This window comes from Hippocampus bargibanti, linkage group LG09 (genome assembly GCF_051943395.1).
Source record: "Hippocampus bargibanti isolate YZ-2025 linkage group LG09, ASM5194339v1, whole genome shotgun sequence".
In the NCBI taxonomy this organism is placed as follows: domain Eukaryota; kingdom Metazoa; phylum Chordata; class Actinopteri; order Syngnathiformes; family Syngnathidae; genus Hippocampus; species Hippocampus bargibanti.
Window position 1 is genome coordinate 23,960,137 of NC_142742.1, and position 21,519 is coordinate 23,981,655.

General features: G+C 46.1%; 2 protein-coding genes across 2 annotated transcripts; both read right to left on the reverse strand.

Moving 5' to 3' along the window:
• Nucleotides 1-5,392: 5,392 nt before the first annotated feature.
• Nucleotides 5,393-8,555, reverse strand: LOC148894059 (cell division cycle-associated protein 4). The gene is made up of 2 exons (XM_089004413.1): nucleotides 7,980-8,555; nucleotides 5,393-7,461 (listed from the first exon to the last, which is right to left on the reverse strand). The coding sequence occupies exon 2, from the start codon at nucleotides 7,455-7,457 to the stop codon at nucleotides 6,894-6,896; it is 564 nt and encodes a 187-aa protein (XP_088860539.1). The 5' UTR covers nucleotides 7,458-7,461; nucleotides 7,980-8,555; the 3' UTR covers nucleotides 5,393-6,893.
• A 3,140-nt stretch (nucleotides 8,556-11,695) lies between these two features.
• cdca4 (cell division cycle associated 4) lies at nucleotides 11,696-20,133 on the reverse strand. The gene is made up of 2 exons (XM_089004813.1): nucleotides 19,875-20,133; nucleotides 11,696-15,603 (listed from the first exon to the last, which is right to left on the reverse strand). Exon 2 carries the CDS (start codon nucleotides 15,592-15,594, stop codon nucleotides 14,677-14,679), a length of 918 nt encoding a protein of 305 aa, XP_088860939.1. The 5' UTR covers nucleotides 15,595-15,603; nucleotides 19,875-20,133; the 3' UTR covers nucleotides 11,696-14,676.
• Nucleotides 20,134-21,519: the final 1,386 nt, after the last annotated feature.

A 21,519-nucleotide genomic window follows, 5' to 3' on the forward strand; every position in this document is an offset into this window, starting at 1 on the left:
TGGAATTTGAGTGAAAATGACAAAAACCCTGGCACCGGAGCACATCGTCTGGCAGTCAATGAGTTAAAGGACAACCGACACCACTTTTTTGTTTCCTAACTGACATCAGAAAAACGTTTTATAGCATCTAAAATCCCCAAAACACAGAGGCTGATATATTTAATCAAATGCAAAACACCAATAAAAATGACTTCAAGTGTGCTAAAACTGCAAAAAAATGGAGCTGCGAATTGGGCATTTTCAGAAAGTCCCGCCCCCAGATCGTGACGTCACGCCAAGACGTCTTGCCTTGCTGGAGAATCAAAACAATGGCTTCAGATTTGGAGAATATGCTTTCTTGTTACTCATCCGTGGTCCGTGCATGATTATTTATTAAGCTTCAACACAAAGCACTGGTCCTAAAAAGAGGACCAGGAGAATAATCAAAAATAAAGAATACAAAAAACGACGAGTGAAGTGCGCTTTTCAACCCTTTCGTGTCTTTCAATTCCTCGATCTCCTTGGGGGGGGGGGGGCAATGGGAACCCCGACAATGGCGAGAAGTGTGGCGTGCAGAAAGGGAACAATCCCAAACGTATTACGGGTTGTGAGGGGGGGGGGCCCCGGACCGAGCACCGAAGACAAAGTCCAGGGTAATACAAAGTCCAAATACAAGTTGACAGCATCCCGTAGGACAATTTTCTCCAGCATGACAGCACAGCAATCGGGGGGAGGGAGGGGTGTCCACCGACGCCGAGGCGGAGCGGGTGGTATCGCCGCGACGCAAACGCCGCGTCGGGCTCACGGTCGGCGCCGCCGCCTCTTTGAGGCAGGTGACCTCTTCTGGATACTCGCGTTAGCAGTGTCACTGTTTGCGAGGTGGTGATGGCGGGTGCGGATCTCAAAAATCAGGCAGGAGGGAGCAGGTGGTTGTTTGACAAATTGTATTAAAATAAAGTCAGCAGGAACAAAATGTAAAACATCAAAATAATCTGAATGGAAAAAATACAAAGCAGCAAAAGAAGACCAAAAGTAAAAGTCCGCCAAGGTTAAACAAACACATCCACAATGCATGCAGCAAACAAGCAGCAAACAAACAATGAACCGGCACCGGATGATTGTGCCGGGTGTCCTTTTACGTGTCAATGATTAAACGACCAGCACCTGCGAGGCTGCAGGCAGGGCTGACGTCGCTACCCGCTGGTCGCCAATCTGATCGGGACGACCAGCACCTGTGCAGGTGTAGGCGGGGCCGACAGCGCCCCCCCGTTGGTCGCCAACCAGATCATGACAAGCAGGGAGAGCGATTTTTGGACAGCTGTTTTTTTGACAGCTCGCATGCGTGGGAAGCCGTGCGGATTTTGGTCAGCAGAAAGCGTGTGCGCCGACACAGTAATAAAGATCGATAATTGACATCGTATACGATCCTGTCGTGAAGGAGATGCCAGCGTGTCGTCATTTGTTATATGTGATCTTCGCGTCAGCCATTTTGAATGCTTTTCGATTTACGGCCGTTTCACTTACGACGGTTTTGTCGGAACGGAACCCGGTCGTAACTTGGATGTTACCTGTAGTTGTCTTGGTGCAACACACGATTCACCATCGCGTTATTCATGTTTTCCTTCTAATTTCGCCATCAACACGAAGTTTTCAGACCAAACAAAGTACTGCAAAATGCATTGTGTGTGGCTTTCGCGGTCAGGGGCATTCCCTCTGTGACGTCAGGAATGACACCAACTCAAAAACAAGACTTCCTGAATATTCAGCGCGAGTCTTAAAACGTAAAATATAGCTATATACGGTGGAATCTTTGTAAAATACGCTCAGTAGAAGTCATTTGAAGTGATTTTACAAATTATGGACACAACTTGTGTCCAAAATCAGTGAGGCGTCGGTTGTCCTTTAATGAATAACTAGTTTTAAAATCTGACGTCAAAAAATGATGACTCTTTTTGTGGTTGACATGAGACAATTTGAAATTTTGCTTCTTTAGCAAACTTCATGAAAGTTTGATTTGCTTTCGCGGGCCCAAGAAAATTATGTGGCGGGCCAGATTTGGCCCCTGGGCCTTGACTTGGACACCTGGCTATTGCCAGAAATCATTTTCAATACCGCATAACAATCCCTCCTTGTAGACCTTTTTGGGTGAAAAGGGAGTCGTGGCTTCCTTAGCGTCATCGCTAATGTCATGAGCAGCTAATGGGCAAGATAAAGGTTACACGTCTTTTGTCTGCGGGGCGTGTCGGCCGTTCTCCAACTGCTCCCGAGCCCCGTTGGCGTGCGGGTACCTCGGGCTGACCAGACGTTTCCCCTTCCCTGGTGCTCGCTCGGTAGCGCAGAGTGATGCCCACGTCAACCTGATGGGATGCATTAGCCTGGTGGATCGATAGCGGCGCAATGCGAGGAAAAGCGCTACGCTGTGACGGGCAGTCCAGGTGTCAGGTAGCTTCACTTTTGGGCGGGGTCTTTGTTTTTGCCCCCTCCCTTCCCCCGCTGCATTTGAAACCAGAGTCTTGTCAAATTCCCAAATGACATTTTCGGAGAGTCAGCTTTGAGGAAATAATGAGCCCCTCGCCAATCAGGGAGCGCCATATTTTTCGTCGCGGATGCTCCACGGCGTACGATTGCACTCGGCAATTGTCATTCGATTCACTTTCAAGATGATCACATGAAATCGCCGCCGCCCCTCCCCCACCCGCCGCCTCCACCTGCAGCCCAAGTGACGCAGCATTTATTTATGGTTCACCTTCAAAGCAACAAATCTTCGTTTGATGACTGCAGAGGAAAGAAAGAAATATCAGTGAGAAGCACAAAAAAATCATGACACTCTGGAGGGGGGGAAATAGGGATATAAAATCTGCCCCTACTTCCAAATTGTGGTGATTTTGATCCCAACCTCTTCTGCCTAATTCATAAGCATCATCTTGTCAGAACGTGGAAAGTGTTCGTTTGTGGCCACGAATTAGGTACGACTTGTTTTGCTCGTCAAAACGAGTCTTGCTCTGACATCAATTAGACGAACAGGAAAAACGGCCACATTGTTGCCATGTGCCAGCTCTGTTGCAGATCAATTTCAAATCCGATTAGCCACAGAAACAGTCCCCCCCTTTTTTGCTAACATGAATTCAAGTTCCACGGTGCCAGCCAGACTCATTCCGAAGACCTTTGGTCCGATGAGATTGATAAATAAATCAAAGTCAAAGTCAAAGTCAGCTTTATTGTCAAATATGCGAATATGCATGACATATATCCCAATATGAGTTGAAATAAATAAATACAACATACATACATACATACATACATACATACATACATACGTACATACATACATACATACATACATACATACATACATACATACATACGTACGTACGTACGTACATACATACATACATACATACATACATACATACATACATACATACATACATACATACATACATACATACATACGTACATACATACATACATACAGTAAAGTCTGGTTATATCGATATCGGATATATCGATAGTCCCGGTTATATCGATACTATTTCTATGCACGCACGGAGAAAATTACATGCAAACAGGGTCGGATATATCGATAGTCCCGGTTATATCGATATTTTTTCGGACTCCCTTGAATATCGATATAACGAGACTTTACTGTACATACATACATACATACATACATACATACATACATACATACATACGTGCATACGTGCATACATACATACATACGTACGTACATACGTGCATACATACATATGTACATACATGCATACATACATACATACATACATACATAAATACATACATACATACATCGAGATTAAAAGATTACAAAATTTTGAAATTAAAAGATTCCAAGATTCCATGATTGAACGATCGAACTATTGAACGATTGAAAAATGAAGACAATAAAGCAAAGACCAACGCTATCATGCACTCACCTAGCCTCAAGAAATGTTGGAAAAACCAAGCGGACACGCGCCTTAATGAGGTCGTGGATCGGCGTTCGGACCGCGTCACATTTTGACCCCTCTGCATTTCTCCCCAATTGTATTAGCAGCCCCCCGCCATCTTCTTGTTTGGTCCTTAGGGTTTGAGGATCTCCTTCCTGTTCCACTTTCGGACACTTGTGCCTTCCGATATTGCTGTTTGAGCCTCCCTCTGTGTCTTCGGACTCGGAACACTGTGGACCACTTTGTCTCCTCTGTCTCCATTGGGTGCTCATCCCCAATCGGTTGACTTTACGATCGGAATCAGGACTATTCTTCCATATTTTGAACATCGTCCAAGCATTCTTTTTTGGTTAGTAGATGTTTTTCGGCCATGTCGGAATCATTTGTCGTCACAACTCCACAGCGATTCGTAAAAAGCGCCGTTGGATTGGAAACGTCAACTCCCGTTGAAATGTTGGTTGCGTGTCTCGAGGTTGGGCCGGATTGTGAAATGGTCACGCGTCACATGATTTGGTTGAGAATGGACAAGAACCACAAGGATGACTGTAACGGCACGTGCAAAGTGAACGCTGTTGGTCACGAGATGGCATCCAAAATCCATTGCGCGGTGACCCTCAGGTCACATTCCTTGCCAATCATAGCTTGCGAAAACTGCTCTGATCACAAACCGCTAGTGATAAGTGCATACTGGCCAAAGCTAGCACACTGTATCGTTAGCGAGCTGCATCAGCGAATATATTGTGTTGATTTAATAGCAGTTTTGTCAACCCACAATGGCTGAAGAAGAAGAAATTGATTTATTTTGAGATTTACTGTTAACGCCATTTTCAAGACGGACTTTTCAAGAATAGATGATGATGTCCATCTATTCTCTAAGAAAGGCCGGTCAATTATTTCCTGGCTAATGGTACCCTGTAGTGAACTTGTACTAAATCACACCACACTTTTTGTCAGTCTGGATTGATTCAGACGTAGCACTATTGAAGGCCCAGCGATTACATCCACGGCCAGCCACTGTTTTCAATAAATGACCAACGCAAGTTTCGCGATCCTAATCAGCCCTGTTTTTTTTTTCAATGTAGTAAAGGAGAAAGAATCGAATCAAAAAGTTACCTCGCTCAACAATATGGTACAACTTCAACAACGTCATAGCTCAGTGCCATCGTCAACCCAGACCAGATGGATATCGGTGTGGCTGCACCGCGGTCGTTTCGCCACCAGATGGCAACATTCGCCCACTTCACACGGCGCTTTCCCTCTTCAACTCGTGGGCGAGGTTTGCCCTGCGTTCAGGCTGGCGGGTGCGGTACGGCTCCTTTGGAATTCTCAGAACCTCGGGGACATTTCCACACGCGATTTCGACGTGGTGGGTTGGGTGAGTAGTGGGAGGGGCCGCCATCTTCCTCTGTCAGGCCAATGTCTGTGTGTGCGCGTTTTGTCGTGAAAAAAAAACACCGTTGTGATTTTTGTAGTTTCTGTATTGTTGAATAAAATCTCCACAATATTGCCTCAAAATGCATAATTATCAATATGAATACACACCAGCAAATGCATCCATCGGTTTCATTGAAATATATATATAAGATCGCCTTGGACAACATCCGGCTTTTGTGCTTATATAACCCTCAACACACACACACATAAATAACATTGCAGCGTTGTTTTGAGCTTTCTGTGAAATGAAATTCAATAATTCATAACATGTCAGCTCCCTCGAGCTCAGTTTATCGCCACCAAAGAGGTGAGGCTAAAAAAAACAGAAAACAAAATCACAGGAGCGTACGTCTCACGGGATTGGCTGTGCTGTCCGAGGCTTGGAAGCTCCTCCCAACGGACAAATGACGCAAACGGTGCTTCCTCACACCGCACCGCCCACCCCCCGGCCCCTCCTTCGGCGACTTGCCCGGCAGGAAACGTGAAGCCGGAGCACGGGCGGCTGCGGGACGGCTGCGGGGCGGGATTGTGCGCTGGAGTCCGTGACGCTCCTCCAGCCTCAAACAACCCCCACCCCACCCCCGGGCCATGTCCTCTTGAATGCAGACATTGTCAAAAACGAGCTTTGCTTTGCTTTGCTTTTACCGTCATGAACGCACCGCGTTCTGTCCTACGGGCGAATTTGTCGTCGGAACATTTTTGAATGCAACGTAAACACGACGTGAGACGTATAACCGGTAAGGCACGCGAGTTGGAAAATGAGAGTGGCGAGATCCGGCCTCCTGTTGGGACCGCTAATATTCTGAATAATTGGTTCGCAAGAAGCGTCGAAGTCAAGAGGTAGAACAGGAGTAAAGCACACGCCGTCAAAAGGTTTCACGTACAAAAACGGCCTTGCATAAAACCTCATTGACTGGCAGACCAAAACGTGTCCACTCCAGTGCCAGGGTATTTGTCACTGTCGCTCAAATTCCAGGACCCACAGAATATTGGGTTTTAGGACGACATCAACATTCAATGCAGCGTCAGAAACCTTAGACTCTCTACTTTCATTAGACAATAATTCCTAAATTATATGGGTCTGGAGTTATCTGAGCTTGAAGTGGGGGCAGATGTACAAAAGGCAGATGCTGCCTGCCCCCTTGTGGAAGGAAAAAAAAACATTGCCAGAGGTCTGAGACAGAGCAAATACAATTGGGGGAGCCCAAGTGGCTAGTTATCACTGGTGTCCAAAGTCGGGTAGCGAAATCGGGTCCTGCCGGGCCGCTGACGCATCGACTCACTCGACTCGGGTTTCGTCCCCGTTGGGACAAAAGTGCTTGTTGTTGGACGCCGACGGCTTTGCGGGGCTGGCGAAAGGCGTGATAGGAGCTAGCGTTTCATCCCCAGTTTGTTCTGGGACTTTGTCCTTGGACACCAAATGGCACCTGGTCCATCCTTGGGTTGACGTCGTCCGTCCAGCTGTGACCGAGGCCGGCGATCGGATCAGTTACAGCGAACCGACAGCCCGCGACAACGGGGAACTTTGGCGGATCAGGACTTGACCAGGATCTCCATGATGTGGTCCAGCTCATTCGGGTCCATCAGACGAGACTGGAGACCCCCGGGATTGCCTTTGGCGTCCTCGTCCGACCAGAGGGACACGCCGACGGGCCACAGAGGGCCCGCCGCCGTCCACACGTCAGAAGTCTCGTACATGGACGTATCGATGTCCTCGAAGATGTCATCCATCGCCAAGTCGCCGAGGTAGCGCATGGCGTTAGCCGCCTCGCTAAAGGACCCCACGTTGGCTTGCTCCCAGGATTCCGGCGGTGAGGACGGACCTTCCCCGCCGCCCTGCGTGCACCCGGGACACGTGAGGTCGATGTCGGCGCCGGACTCGCCCCCGCTGCGTGTGTCGTCCTGGATCTGCCGCAGAGTGTTGATGAGCAGCACCGACCGCCGCAGGCTGAGCTCTACGCCGGCCCGGTAGCGATGCAACTTCTCCAGGCTGAGGCCCAGCAAACGCTGACGCAGGTCGCCCGGGTCGCCGGCGCCAACCTCGCCGGCCGCGTCCGACACCGGGCTCCGCTTCCGCTTCACGCCACGACCCAACATGGACCTGCAGGAAAAGGTAAGCTTCATTTTTGTTTTCCCTCCATCATTGGCATTTTCATCAAACGACTGGTCGCGCCAATCCTCCGCCGTCGCCCCGAATCCACCTTTGATGTTGTCTGACACGGGCGGCTTTGATTTCAACCCCCTTTCACGCTGTGAAAATTGCTCTCGGAAAATCAGGATGTTGTCCGTCACCCCCACAACCATGCGTAAGGTTTTCCTCATCCAGACCAGGTAGATGGAGGTTCTACCCAACACATGTGGAACTTCATACAGACGGAATGGAGTGAGGTGGGGAGGGTTTTGAGACCCCGAAGCGTCCCAAATGCGTCAATCCCCCTTCCTTCTGACTAAACGCGTCAAGTCCGTTTTGTAGGAATGACAAACCCCCCATGATGTTATACATTGCGCCGCTCTAGTGGGTCGGAACTCCCGATTTTAGGAGGGGGGGTCGCTATCGAAGCGTTCCCGCTCGTGATCGGAGTTTCAAAGTTGCGAATCCATGCAATAAAACAGACATACCCGACGTGTCCTCGACCGGCGTCATGAGCGGACCGATTTCTGCCGTCAAGTCCGTCTTTGTCCGGGCACGTGACGTCGCCGTCTAGCCCACAGGAGAAAAGATGAAGAATGTTCGGTCCGTTCGGAGGCAGGAAGGGACCCGGTGGAACAAATGGGCAGGAACCGAGGCTCCCGGGCCGGCCGCGATTGGTCCGATCGGCCGCCGATCAAGCGTCCGCCTCCGCCACTCACGGGGCAGCGAATGTGCGGGCGGCCGCGGCGCCTTCGCGTGCCGCTCGGGGATCGCAAGAACTCGGGCTCAGGTGGCTGGACACGTGAGCCGAGACGCCAAAAGGCTCCAATGATTGCGACGTCTTCTCGCGCGATGTTTGAAACAAGTGTCCTCGGTGGTAAATTGAGCAGCACGACAAATACGTTTTTTGAAGAAATGGCGTTCAAAACCACACCGGTTTAAAAGCTTCCAAATGTCGAAATTACACCTCCCTGTTTTGTTCTCTCTGGCAAAGACACAAAACGATGTCACACTCAAAAAAAAACCTATTCGCGTGAATACGTTTCAAATGCTTGGTGGTCTCAGAAATTCCGAAGCGGAACAATTTCAATGAACGCCACATTTTAAAGGGGCCGATGAGTCAGAGCGGTCGGAAGGGAACAAGTCCGGAAGCTGGCGCGCGATTACCATATAAGGAGTCTCATCGCTCACGTAGGTTCTCTTTCGTCATTAAAAAAACGCTCTGCTACTCTTTGGGCTTGCTCATTTTTCTTTTTTTTATTCTTTTCTTTCCTGGACACTTGTTCACTGGGATTTGACCTACGTCTCCCTTTTATTTCTCAATGGTTATTTAACAAAATTATTGGTGCTCAAACATGAACATCAATTAGTAAATCAGAATCATTTTTTACTGGCCAAGTATGTAGACCACACAAGGTAGAACACGCTGCACTAGTATCACCGTGAAAAAGACATGGCAAATAAATATGGAGGACACTCATAAAGGTTAATCTAATCAGATTCAGTATCGTCTTTATTGCCAACTATGTAAAACACAAGAGGAATTTGTCTTCGGTAGAACATGCTGCACTAGTATCATTAAATCCTACTGGACCCTCTGCACACTGCCCACCACCTTTTCCAGCGACTCCCCTCAGGCAAACGCAAAATATAATATAAATACCAGAATCTTCTTCATTGCCACGTATGTAGAACACAAGAGGAATTTGTCTCTGCTAGAACATGCTGCACTAGTATCATCATAAGAAAAATGGAAGCACTACACAGTCCTATTTGGGTTATTGTTTAGAGAGTTCATGGCGACGGGGGAAGAAGCTGTTTAAATGTCTGCTGGATTTGGTGCGCCTGCCTGCCATCACATGTGATGTAAGGGATTAGCCACTTTAGTGAATAGAAGCAGAACTAGCTAGATAGCTAGCTTGATGGATGAGCATGCCACTTGACATGCTTGATTTGCTTTCGTGGGCCAAATAAAATGATGTGGCGGGCCGGATTTGGCCCCCCGGGCCTCCACTTTGACACATGTGATGTAAGGGATTAGCCAGCTAACTGAATAGAAGCAGAGCGAGCTAGCTAGCTAGCTCGATAGATGAGCATGTCACTGTCACATCCTCCTCAGATTTGTTTTTGCGGGCCGAATAAAATGATGCGGCGGGACAGATTTGGCCCCCGGGCCTCGACTTAAATGCATGCTGAGATGGATTCGAGGCTAGCGGTGGACTTGCACAAAATGGCCCCTCTTTGCCTTCAATCGATAAGTCAATGAAATATTCGGGTGTTTCAAAGCAGCATCCATTTGCCTCCGTGGAGCTTCGAAATGACTTCCGAAGCATTTTGGCTCAACATGACCAGACCAACAGAATGCCCGAAGCGCGTCGGAATCCAATCGGTCCTGCTGGCGTCTGCATTCGCCTCATAAATCAACCCAAGGCTACCGCGTCCAACGGCGCCATCGAAGAAGCCGTTCTCTCGTCTGAATCGACTCCCAAACACCTCCTAGCCTTTTTTTTTTTTTTTAACAAGATGGTGACAAAAGCTTGGAAGCGCGCCATGGCGCTAAGCGACGCTTGCCCAATGACTATTTCATGGCGCTCTCCGGTGACCGCAAAATCGGCACGTGTGTGACGTAACAGCGTCGAGTGTGGCGTGCGTGAGCGCTTTGTCCTGTGAGGAGAAGAAGTAGCACGTTGAAGACTTTTCAGGACCCCCAATGTAGCACACTTTGCTCCTAGAATTCTAAAAACAGTCATTTTTTTAACTCGTTGACTGCCAGACAACGTGCTAAAAATGTTTCACCTCTGGTGCCAGGGCTTTTGTCATTTTCACTTGAATTCCAGGACCCACAGAATATTAAGTTTTAGGACGACATAAACATTCAATGCAGCGTAAGAAACCTTCTTGTATCAGAAAATTATATGTGTCTGGAGTTATCTTAGCTTGAAATGGGGGCCGTTGTACAAAAAGCAGATTCTGGGCCCTTGTGGAAGGGGAAAAAAAAAACATTGCCAGAGGTCTGGCCAGCGCAAATACAATTGGGTGAGCCAATTGGAAAAGGAAATATAGTTAATTCCTAAATTATATGAGTCTGGCGTTATCTAAGCTTGTAATGGGGCAGCTGTACAAAATACAATACATGCTGATTTCTATAGCACTGAAGCTTGAACAAAGCGCTAACATGGACAAAAAAGGGAAATGCTTCCCCCTTGTGGAATGAGAAAAAACATTGGCAGGGGCCATGGCCAGCGCTTTATCGGCACCCAAACAAGAAAAAAACAAAACCCAAACAAATTCTGGAATGGCGATCGTATTTTCAATTCCCAAATTAATATGTGAATGAGTTGAAATAAACATTGCCAAGTATTTCTATTCATGAAAAATTGCATTTATAATAATAATAATACATTTCATTTCTAAGCACCTTTCAAAACTCCTAAGGTCACTTTACAGTCATAGATTAGTTTTTTTTGTGGGTGAGCAGCGGCAGCCACACGCGCTAGCGTTCACTCAACTCGGAAGTAACTCAAATAGATAGAAAGCTAGCTAGCTATCTAACAGATAACTAACAGATAGCTGGCTAGCTAACTAGCCAGCTAATAGATAGCTATCTAGGTGGCTAGAAAGCTGGATAGCTAAATGAATAATAATAAATTTCATTGATAAGCACCTTTCAAAACTCTCAACGTCACTTTAGTCACATATTTAAGTTTTTCTGTGGGTGAGCAGCGGCAGCCACACGCGCCAGCTTTCACTCAACCCGGAAGTAACTCAAAAAGATAGAAAGCTAGCTAATAGATAACTAATAGCTAGCTTGCTAATAGATAACTAACAGCTAGCTAACTAGCCAGCTAATAGCTAGCTAGGTAGCTATCTAGATAGCTGGATAGCGAAATGAATAATACATTTCATTTATAAGTGCCTTTCAAAACTCTCAAGTCACAGAATAGGTTGTCCGGTGGGTGAGCAGCGGCAGCCACACGCGCCAACGTTCACTCAACCCGGAAGTAACTCAAATAGATAGAAAGCTAGCTAATAGATAACTAATACCTAGCTAGATAGCTAATAGATAACTAACAGCTAGCTAGATAACTAATCAATAGCTAGTTAGCTAACTAGCCAGCTAATAGATAGCTAGCTAGGTAACTAGCTAGATAGCTAAATGAATTTCCGACCATGCCGTGACTACAAATACTCATACGACAAAGCAAATAGTTGCATCTTTTATTATAAAAAAATATTTACAAAGACGCTACAAGTTTTTTTTGTCTGGATATAAAAAAATGCATACATTTTGTTTTGTTTTTTTGACAACGGTAGTAATAAGTCTTTGAAGTTCTAGCTCCCATTGCAACCAGCGTGAGTGACATCCTTCAGGAGTGTGAATGTACGTGTACAATGTGTGTGTGTAATACTGAACTTTTTTATGTGTGTGTGTGTGTGTTTGTCAATACATGTTTACATAGCCTGAGTTCTCCACCGTCGCCTCCTCCTTTTTTCTTCTTCTTTGCTGCCGCTGTGAGCAGCCATTTTGTCAAAAGGCAACTGTTTGCATAAAAAAAGGGCTTTAAAGGACATTGGAGTCATCTACAATCATTTTTGTAACGCGCGTGACGGAGCTGCATAGTGAAAATTGGAATTGTGACCCGGTTTTTGCCATTATTCAAATTTAAATGCAATCATAAATAGGTACTGCACTCGCTTTTTTATGGCGGGGGGGTGATGTGAGACATTTTCATTTAGGCCGAATATGTACCTACAAGATAGAATAAATACAATAAATTAAACCAGAAAGAGAGCGAGAGAAAAAAAAATAAATTAGCAATATGGCTTCTTGTGGATACGGAAGAGCATTAGGTCCAGGTTGAAATATATAATATATTTTTTGAGATGGGGTATTATGCATTATTCTGAGGAAAAAGTCACAAATTTGCTAGATTTAAAGTGGCAAATTTGCTACATTTTCAGTGGCAAATTTGCTCGATTTAAAGTCACAAATTTGCAAGTTTCAAAGTGGCAAATTTGCTAGATTTAAAGTGGCAAATTTGCTAGATTTAAAGTCACAAATTTGCAAGTTTCAAAGTGGCAAATTTGCTAGATTTAAAGTGGCAAATTTGCTAGATTTAAAGGCAAAAATTAGCAAGTTTCAAAGTGGCAAATTTGCTAGATTTAAAGTGACGAATTTGCTAGATTTAAAGGCACAAATTTGCGACATACAGACTTGCAAATTTGCTAGATTTAAAGATTTAAAAATCTCGCAAATTTGTGACTTTAAATCTAGCAAATTTGCGACTTTGAATCGAGCAAATTTGTGACTTTAAAACTAGCAACTTTGTGACTTTAAATCGAGCAAATTTGCAACTTTGAATCTAGCAAATTTGCGAGTTTAAATCTAACAAATTTGCAAGTTTGAATCTAGCAAATTTGTCACTTTAAAACTAGCAAATTTGTGACTTTAAATGGAGCAAATTTGCAAATTTGAATCTAGCAAATTTGTGACTTTAAATCTAGCAAATTTGCGAGTTTAAATCTAGCAAATTTGAGAGTTTAAATCTAGCAAATTTGTGACTTTAAAACTAGCAAATTTGTGACTTTAAATCGAGCAAATTTGTGACTTTAAAACTAGCAAATTTGTGACTTTAAATCGAGCAAATTTGCAACTTTGAATCTAGCAAATTTGCGAGTTTAAATCTAGCAAATTTGTGACTTTAAAACTAGCAAATTTGTGACTTTAAATGTAGCAAATTTGTGAGTTTGAATCTAGCAAATTTGTGAGTTTGAATCTAGCAAATTTGTGACTTTAAATCTAGCAAATTTGCGAGTTTAAATCTAGCAAATTTGTGACTTTTTTTTCCTCAGAATAATACCCCATCTCAAAAAATGTATATATTTCAACCTGGCCCTGATGCTCTTCCGTATGTGGATGAGCACGATGGCAAGCGGCGGTTTTGCTTCCCTGGGTTGGATTAAAAAAAAAAAAAAAAAAAACACAAAAAACATCGGAGCAAGTGAAACGAATGAAATCGGTAAAAAAAAAAGGCAAAAAAAAGCTTGGGAAGACACTCATGTTTCAAATGTGGCTATTACCCCCCCTCAAAAAAAACATTATAATAATAAGGAATTATCAAATGATACTTGCAAAAAAAACCCTCCCTCCCCTGCCGTAATGATGCAAAAAAATATATTTCTATATACATAAGTACATAATCATAAAGATTCCATTCACAATTGCCAAAATGGCCGCTTTCCAATATTTGTTATGGACGGCTGCCTCTGTAACAAACCCGACTTGACAAACGGAATTCCCAAAATGCAATCTGTTTTGTCGGGGTGCGTTGAGGGGCTCCGTTTTCAAATTCCTTCTGCGACGGCCCGTCGTCTCGTTTTTTTTTTTTGTGTGTGTTCTGCTACCTCCGTTCCCCAACTTGTCCAATTTTTAGAGTTACGAGCCGTCATTGCAATACAGGTAACATTGGACTTACGACCAGCTCGACTTACGACCACGACCTCCAGACCCTATTTTAAAAAAAAAAGAATAATTCTACACCTGGCACCGCAACATGCTAGCAGACGGCAACGCGTCCGACAATTTTCCATCTCACTCTCGCACAGCAATCGACCGTGCGACAGCACCAGCCTCCGAGTCTCTATTCAACATTTTGAATGGATTTCGACTTACGACCATTTCGACTTACGACCGTTTGATCGGAACATAACTCGGTCGTAAGTCGGATGTTACCTGTATTTCTTTTGGCTTTCTTTCCCGTGTGGAAAATTGACTTTTTGCGACACCACAGCACGAGTTGGGTGGGGGGGCAATTCAGGCACTGCGATACCCCCTCCACAGGTGGGTAAGAGGAGCCATGGACTCTGCACAAGAGATGGGCGTTTCCGTTTGACCGTTAGGTTAAATTGCGCCGGATTCCCATGGAAAGCCACCCCCCCGCCCTCGTTTAACTTCATTCGGCTAAAGTGTGCGGAAATTTACTGGAAAGCATCCAGCCCTTTCAAGAGCTTCGTGTTTGGAACAGACTGGACGAATGAAAAAGAACCCCCAAAAAAAGTCCCAACGGGAGCTGCCGATCTGACAAAAAAAAGTGTTTGTTTTTTTTTTTGTTTTGGCTCGCAGATCATTTCCTGCCCGCGTCACAAAAGCACATTCAACAAGTCCGACGGCAGCGGCGGCGAGCTTCAGGAGCCCACGATAATCTCCATGATGTGGTCCAGTTCGTTGAGGTCCGAGCGGCAGCTGGCGGCGGGGCTGAGCGGCTGCGGCCCGTGGGAGGAGAGGCTCTCCAGCAGGTCGTAGGGTCCCATCTTGGGGGCGCTCTGCATGCCCGTAAGCACCGTGTCCAGCTCGTAGTAGGACGGGTCAACGTCCGAGAACAGCTCTTCCAGCGCCGGGTCCGGCGGCGGCGGCGGCGGCGGCTGCTGCTGCTTGATCTCAAAGGTGCCGAAAAGCTGCTCGCCGGGCCGCGAGTCCGCCCGGGAGCGGTCGGCGGCGTCCTCGCCTTCCGACTCGTCGCCGGCGTCGTCGTCATCGTCGTCCTCCTCGTCGTCGTCGTCGTCGTCCTCGTCTCGCCGCCGTTGCCGTTCGTCCTCCCAGCAGGGGCCCATCCCGAAGGGGCCGGCCAGGTAGGACGGCGTGGGCGGGGCCTCCTTGCGGGCCTCGCCGGTGTCCATCACCACCTCCTCCGAGTGGTAGCCCCTGTCTAGGCCGCCCGCCAGGGGGTAGGGCTTGGGGCTCTGGCCGGCCGCCGCCGGGTCCGACTGGCGGCACAGCACCTCGGTGGCCACCAGCCGGTCGCTGGGGCACTGGGCGGCGGCCAGGGCTTGCGTCATGATCTGCCAGGTGCCGTCCTGCGTCATTTCCTCCTGGATCTGCCGCACCGTGTTGGCGATGAGCACCGAGCGGCAAAGGTTGGGCTCCACCAACATGTGGCACAGCTGCAGTTTGATGAGCGACATGTCCAGGAGGGACTGGCGCTGGAGGCTGTACGAGGGCGACGGCGTCCGCACGCCCGCCGGGCCCTGCTCGACGCCGCCCGCCGTTGTCGACGCCTCCTCCGCAGGGTCTAAAAACTTGCGCTTGGTGCCCTTTGGAAACATGTCGTCTGTCTGCGGTAAAAAGGTGCAAAAATCAATACGTTAGCCACCATCGCTGCGTCATTGATAAATCAAATGAGAGTTTGAGCGTGACGGCGCAACTTTGACATCTGGGCCAGTCCACAGATTAGATGAGCCCATATTTGGCTCACGGTGGCAACCTTTTCACCAGTGGATCGGGGACGTCGCAGTGGAATGTGCACGTCTGCTACAAGCTAAATGTTGAACGCAAACAGGAAGCTGTAGCATCCGTTGACGAAAAGTAAAAGACGTCTGTAAATCTGCTTCAATTCCAGGCGGCGACAGACAGATTTTAACGTGAGAGCCTTTTTCTGAAGTGAATCACAGAAGTCTTAATGTGAAGGAAGGACAAACAAAAGTATTGACAGTGATACCTCAGCTTACGAACGAACGCTTTAGCTCACAAACTTTTTAAATTCGCGAGAATATAATCTTGGCATACAAACTAGTTTACAGTGGACGAACCAAACCACACAACTCCACGGTGGCTGGCGGACTAGCTTTCGTCACTCCCTTTCTTTGAGTGCAGACGTGGTTTGTTATGGAGTGGAGTACTTTTGCTATTATGGGACCGAAAAAGACCCCACCACAGGCTAGTGTTAAGCCTAAAAAGACATGAATAATAGTAATAAATAAAATTATTTCTAAGCGCCTTTCAAAACTCTCAAGGACACTTTACAGTCACAGGATATTTTTTCTGCGGGTGAGCAGCGGCAGCCACATGCGCCAGCGTTCACTCAACACGGAAGTAACATAAAGTAATAAATAAATAATATGACAACAACACAAAGACAGAGCGTTTTCGGCAGATGTGCCATTCGTAAAAGTAATCAGATCCCTGTTTTTTCGACAGGGTGCTATGGCGCGGCGTACCCGCCGGAGGGCAAAACGTACGGGACGTCAGAGAATGACTGCTGTTGATTACGGTCAAATAGAAGAAGGAGATCATCGAAAAAAACCAATGAGGTGTGCGTTTGTGTGACTTAGCATCCCAGTACCAGTACACCAAGTCAACCTTTGCTACGTGTGGCTAAGGGTGTTTCTGTGTTGTCTAAGCAACAGTCTCGGGCAATAGAAGAGGTTGAAAAACCTCTGTTGATTTGGATTACCAAAAAGCAGCTAGCAGGGGACAGTGTGAGTGAGGGTACAATCGCCGAGAAAGCACTGCAATTTCACTTCAAGAGGCAACTATATAATAATAAACGACTATTACTATATAAACAATAAAACGACTTTATTATACAGTACAGTTCACTTCTTTCATCACAATACAATAGCACATTTATTAAACATAAAACAATGTATATTTTGTGTAGTTTTAGGGCTTATTTCAGAGAAAAGTATGTTTTATGGGGATATGGATACGGATTCTAATTTTAATGGTTTCCTATGGGAAATTAATGTTTGGAAGACACACACTTTCTGGGAACCAATTAAATTCATAAGCTGAGGTATCACTGTACTTCCCATTTGGGATGACGGCTGTCATACAAAATGTCGACCGACGGGCGACACCAAAGTTCACATTTTGCCAAGTCGCAAGTACCGAAATCGCTCGCGGGACTCCCGGTCAACGTTTTCACTTGAGAAAATTCCCCTTTGGGCTCCATCACGAATGCTCATGATTGAAACGACGTTAAAGAGCAGCCGCCGCTTCCAAAACTGGTGCGACCGGTTTCCGACGCTCAGGGAAACAGAAAATGTCGGATTTTCGACACAGCGAAAAGGAGGTTCGGTTCATCTGTACTCCTTTTCAAGCACCTCTCAAAACCTTCAAGGACTTTTTTTTTCAAAAGCGTGACTGTTTCGAAAGATTTAGTGGTGTTTTGGAGGAAGAGTTGGCGATGCCTCCACCGTTTTGTACTGTGAAAACCACGACGGAATCTTTCAGCAAGGGTCTTTTCCCCGGCAAAGGCAGCACTTCATCCATCAGGCCACCAAATTTCTCGAATGATGATAACTCGCGCCCCCCTCCCAACTCATGCGTTAACTCATCTGACAATTACTTTCCTGATACAGTGATACCTCGGCTTACGGACGCTTTAGCTAGCAAACTTTTCGCTTTACGAACATTAAATTTGCAAGAATATAATCTTGCCATACACACTAGTTTTCGGCGGATGAACCAAACCACATAGCGCCACGGTAGCTGGCAGACTAGTTTTCCACACACACCCTTTCTTTTGAGTGCAGTCATGGTTTGTTTTCGAGTGGAGTACTTTTGCTACTATGGGACCGAAAAAGACCCCACCACAGGCTAGTGTTAAGCCGAAGAGGACACAATAGAAAATGACGGTCGAGCAGAAGAAGGAGATCATCGGAAAACACCAACGAGGTGTGCGTTTGTGTGACTTAGCGTCCCAGTACCAGTATGCGATGTCAACCACTGCTACGTGTGACTAAGGGTGTTTCTGTATTGTCTAAGCAACGGTCTCAGGCAATAGAAGAGGTTGATAAACGTCGAGCACCTAGCAGGGGACAATGTGAGTGAGGGTATTATAGCAGAGAAAGCACGGCAACTTCACTCGGATATCATCAAGAGGCAACTACATCATCGACCATCACAAAGGTCAATAAAACGACTTTAATATACAGTAGTTTGTTTCTTTAATTACAATCCAATAGCACATTTATTATACATAAAATACGTTTTTTTTGTGTCGTTTCAAGTCTTATTTCATAGAAAATTACATTTTATGGGGACCTCGGAATGAATTATTCTCATTTTAATGTTTTCTTATGGGAAATAAATGTTTGGCAGTCGAACCTTTCCCTTTACACGCACTTTCTGGGAACCAATTAAGTTCATAAGCTGAGGTATCACTGTGTTGGTATTTTTAAAATACATTATAAACTATTAGAAAAATGCACATTCTTTGAAACAGACTGTAATCCTGTCATTGTTTTGTCTGTAATGAGCCAAAAATGTCAACAATTACTTTTCCAAAGCGAGACAGGCTGCTTTCACAGAAGATGACACAAATGGCAAAATAGTCCCTAAATCACACCAATTGGACAAGTACTTCATTATTTGGATAATGGAAACGATGAATCTGTGTGCCTTATTTCGGGCTTATTCAAAGGCAACGTCAAAACAACAAAGAGCTCAAAACTTCAACGCGGCACCCAAACAGGAAGGTTCCAATAGCTTTCTAAAGACGCTTATTGCAGGCGAACGACCAAGTGGACAGAGAAAGGGGACGGCGGCAAATCAAACTAGCAAATATCCATTTTGACACATAATTTGGAGTTACATCCTAGCTAGTGAATGCCTTTTTCTTCAAGTAACATTGTGACAGGTCACTCGACAGGATGTTATATAAGCACGCCAGTTTAACGATAGTAATGGCAAATGAGATTTGAAAAAACAAAACCGACGCTTGAACTGTGACGGGAAAAAAAGACCACAGAAGATGTCATGTGAGAAGCCGCATCTCGTTGTTTTGATCAAAGGTGGCAGTGGCGAGAGGGGGGGGGCGCCTTATAGCCTCCCGGACACGATTTGAAAAGGCATTTAACGCCACTCTCGATGTCATGGGGCGAATTCGCTGACGTCGTTGAGGGGGTCGGTGTAGCTCAACGAGTCTGAAAGCGTCAAGAAAGCGACGGACGGTCTGGTCGTACGTCTACAGCCGTGAGCGCGGCCCATCCCCCACCAACGCCAGCCAGCCAAGCAGCCAGCCAGCGAGGCCTCGCTTCAACACTCATTAATCAAAAAGCTTTGCTCTTCCACGCAGCCTTTAACCTCCCCGTTTGTCAGTAGCCGGGACCCCGACAAACACGACACGACCGGCCGCTGCCCGTCGGGCGGTTGACCGGCTCGCTGACCGAACGCGAGCCGCTCCGAGGGAGCTCGCGGCCCGCTTTTGTCTCCCCGAGCGCCGCACGACAATGAGGCCATTTTGTGCTGCGAGGCTAACAGTTAGCCGGGGGTGGGGGCGAGCCGAGAAGGAGCGGGGCACAATGTGGCGGTCACACGGATAAAAAGCAGGCCTCGCTCGATATGGAAAGCGGGCGGACGTGCTCGCTCAGCCTCCCGCTTATTCCGCCATTTAAAAAGGTGAATGCTAACGGGCTAATTAGCCGCTCGGTGGTCCGCGGCGCTTCTTCTTTTTCCTCCTCCCCCCCTCCTCCTCTTCCTCCTCCTTTCACCCCCTCCCCCGCCCCAATTTAAAAAACACTTTTTAAAGTTGTTAAACACAAACGACGCGAGAGTCGTTTTAATCTCGATGGGAAGTAGCGGCGTAGGACCCGACGCTCACCTTATTTTCTTCCGGTCTCGCTCATAGGATCGTCGGCGGCGAAAGCGGAGCAGAAGGTTCCGATGAGATCATTCATGCCACGGCTTCAAAAAGTGAAGTCGTCTCTCTCTCCCTCTCTCTCTCCCCCCTCCTCTCTCGCTCCCTCTCTCTCTCTCTCTCTCGGTCGCTCTCTCGCCCGCTGTCTCCCTCCGCGTGCTCGCTGCGGCTGATGTTGTGGAGCCGCCAACACCGCCACACGCTCGAGTCAGCCAGGAAGGGAGAACCAAGCCGGGCAGCGGAGAGGGAGAAAGACCAAGAGGGGGAGGGGGCCCAAGACGCAAACGCACACGACACAGATGCCTTCTTTTCCTCGCGAAGCAGCGCGCCTTCACCCCCATTGGCCACTTGAAATATTCGCTCACAAATCGTTTGTTTTTTTTAAGTCATCAATTGACGTTCGGCCACTTCACCGCATTGTCGCTTCACGGCGAGGCCGCTGGAAATGCAAGAAAATGGCAGAATGCAGATCGTGATCAAAACAAGTGTGGATGGATGCCGGAACGCGTTTTGCTCAACAAAAAGTCCGCATCGTTAATAATAATAATAATAATAATAATAATAATAATAATAATAATAATAATAATAATAATCACAATAATAATAATAATAATCTTCTTTATCTTTCGGCTTTTCCCTTCAAGGGGTCACCACAGCGAATCAGTAACCTCCATCTTCAGAGGTATGATACGCATGTTTGTTTTGGCCAAGCTTTTACGACGGATGCCCTTCCTGACACAAACCTCTGTATTTATCCGGGCTTGGGACCGGCACAAGAAGACTTATGTCCCTTTGTGGCTACAGAACAAGCAACTCACTCAGTAAAAGGCTCCCAAACACAAAATGGTCATCGGCACAGCAACAAAAAAGCCAAACTATACTCATCATTTAATAATAATAATAATAATCATAATCATCATCATTATCATCATCATCATCATCATAATAATAATAATACATTTAATTGATAGGCGCCTTCCACGGGATAAGTTTTCTGTGGGTGAGCAGCGGCAGCCACACGCACCAGCATTCACTCAACCCGGAAGTAACTCAAATAGATAGAAAGCTAGATAATAGCTAGTCAACAGCTAGATAATAGATAGCTAATAGATTATATATATATATATATATATATATATATATATATATATATATATATATATATATATATATATATATATATATATATATATATATAGAGAGAGAGAGAGAGAGAGAGAGAGAGAGAGAGAGAGAGAGAGAGAGAGAGAGAGAGAGAGAGAGAGAGAGAGAGAGAGAGAGAGAGAGAGAGAGAGAGAGCTAGATAGATAGATAGATAGATAGATAGATAGATAGATAGATAGATAGATAGATAGATAGATAGATAGATAGATAGATAGATAGATCCTTTTATACCATTTTCAAGCGTGTGATATGCGTCAGGGTGAGACGCACATCAAGGAGATAAAGGAATTGAAAGACATGGGGTTGAAAGGCGCACTTCAAAATCATAAACACGTCGCAAGAATAAAACCCTTTCGTGGTGTGCAAAATCCAATATTTAGTTTTTATTCAACATCCATATCTCTCATAGGGGACTTCATTGGGTGGGTTCATATTGATAGTAGAA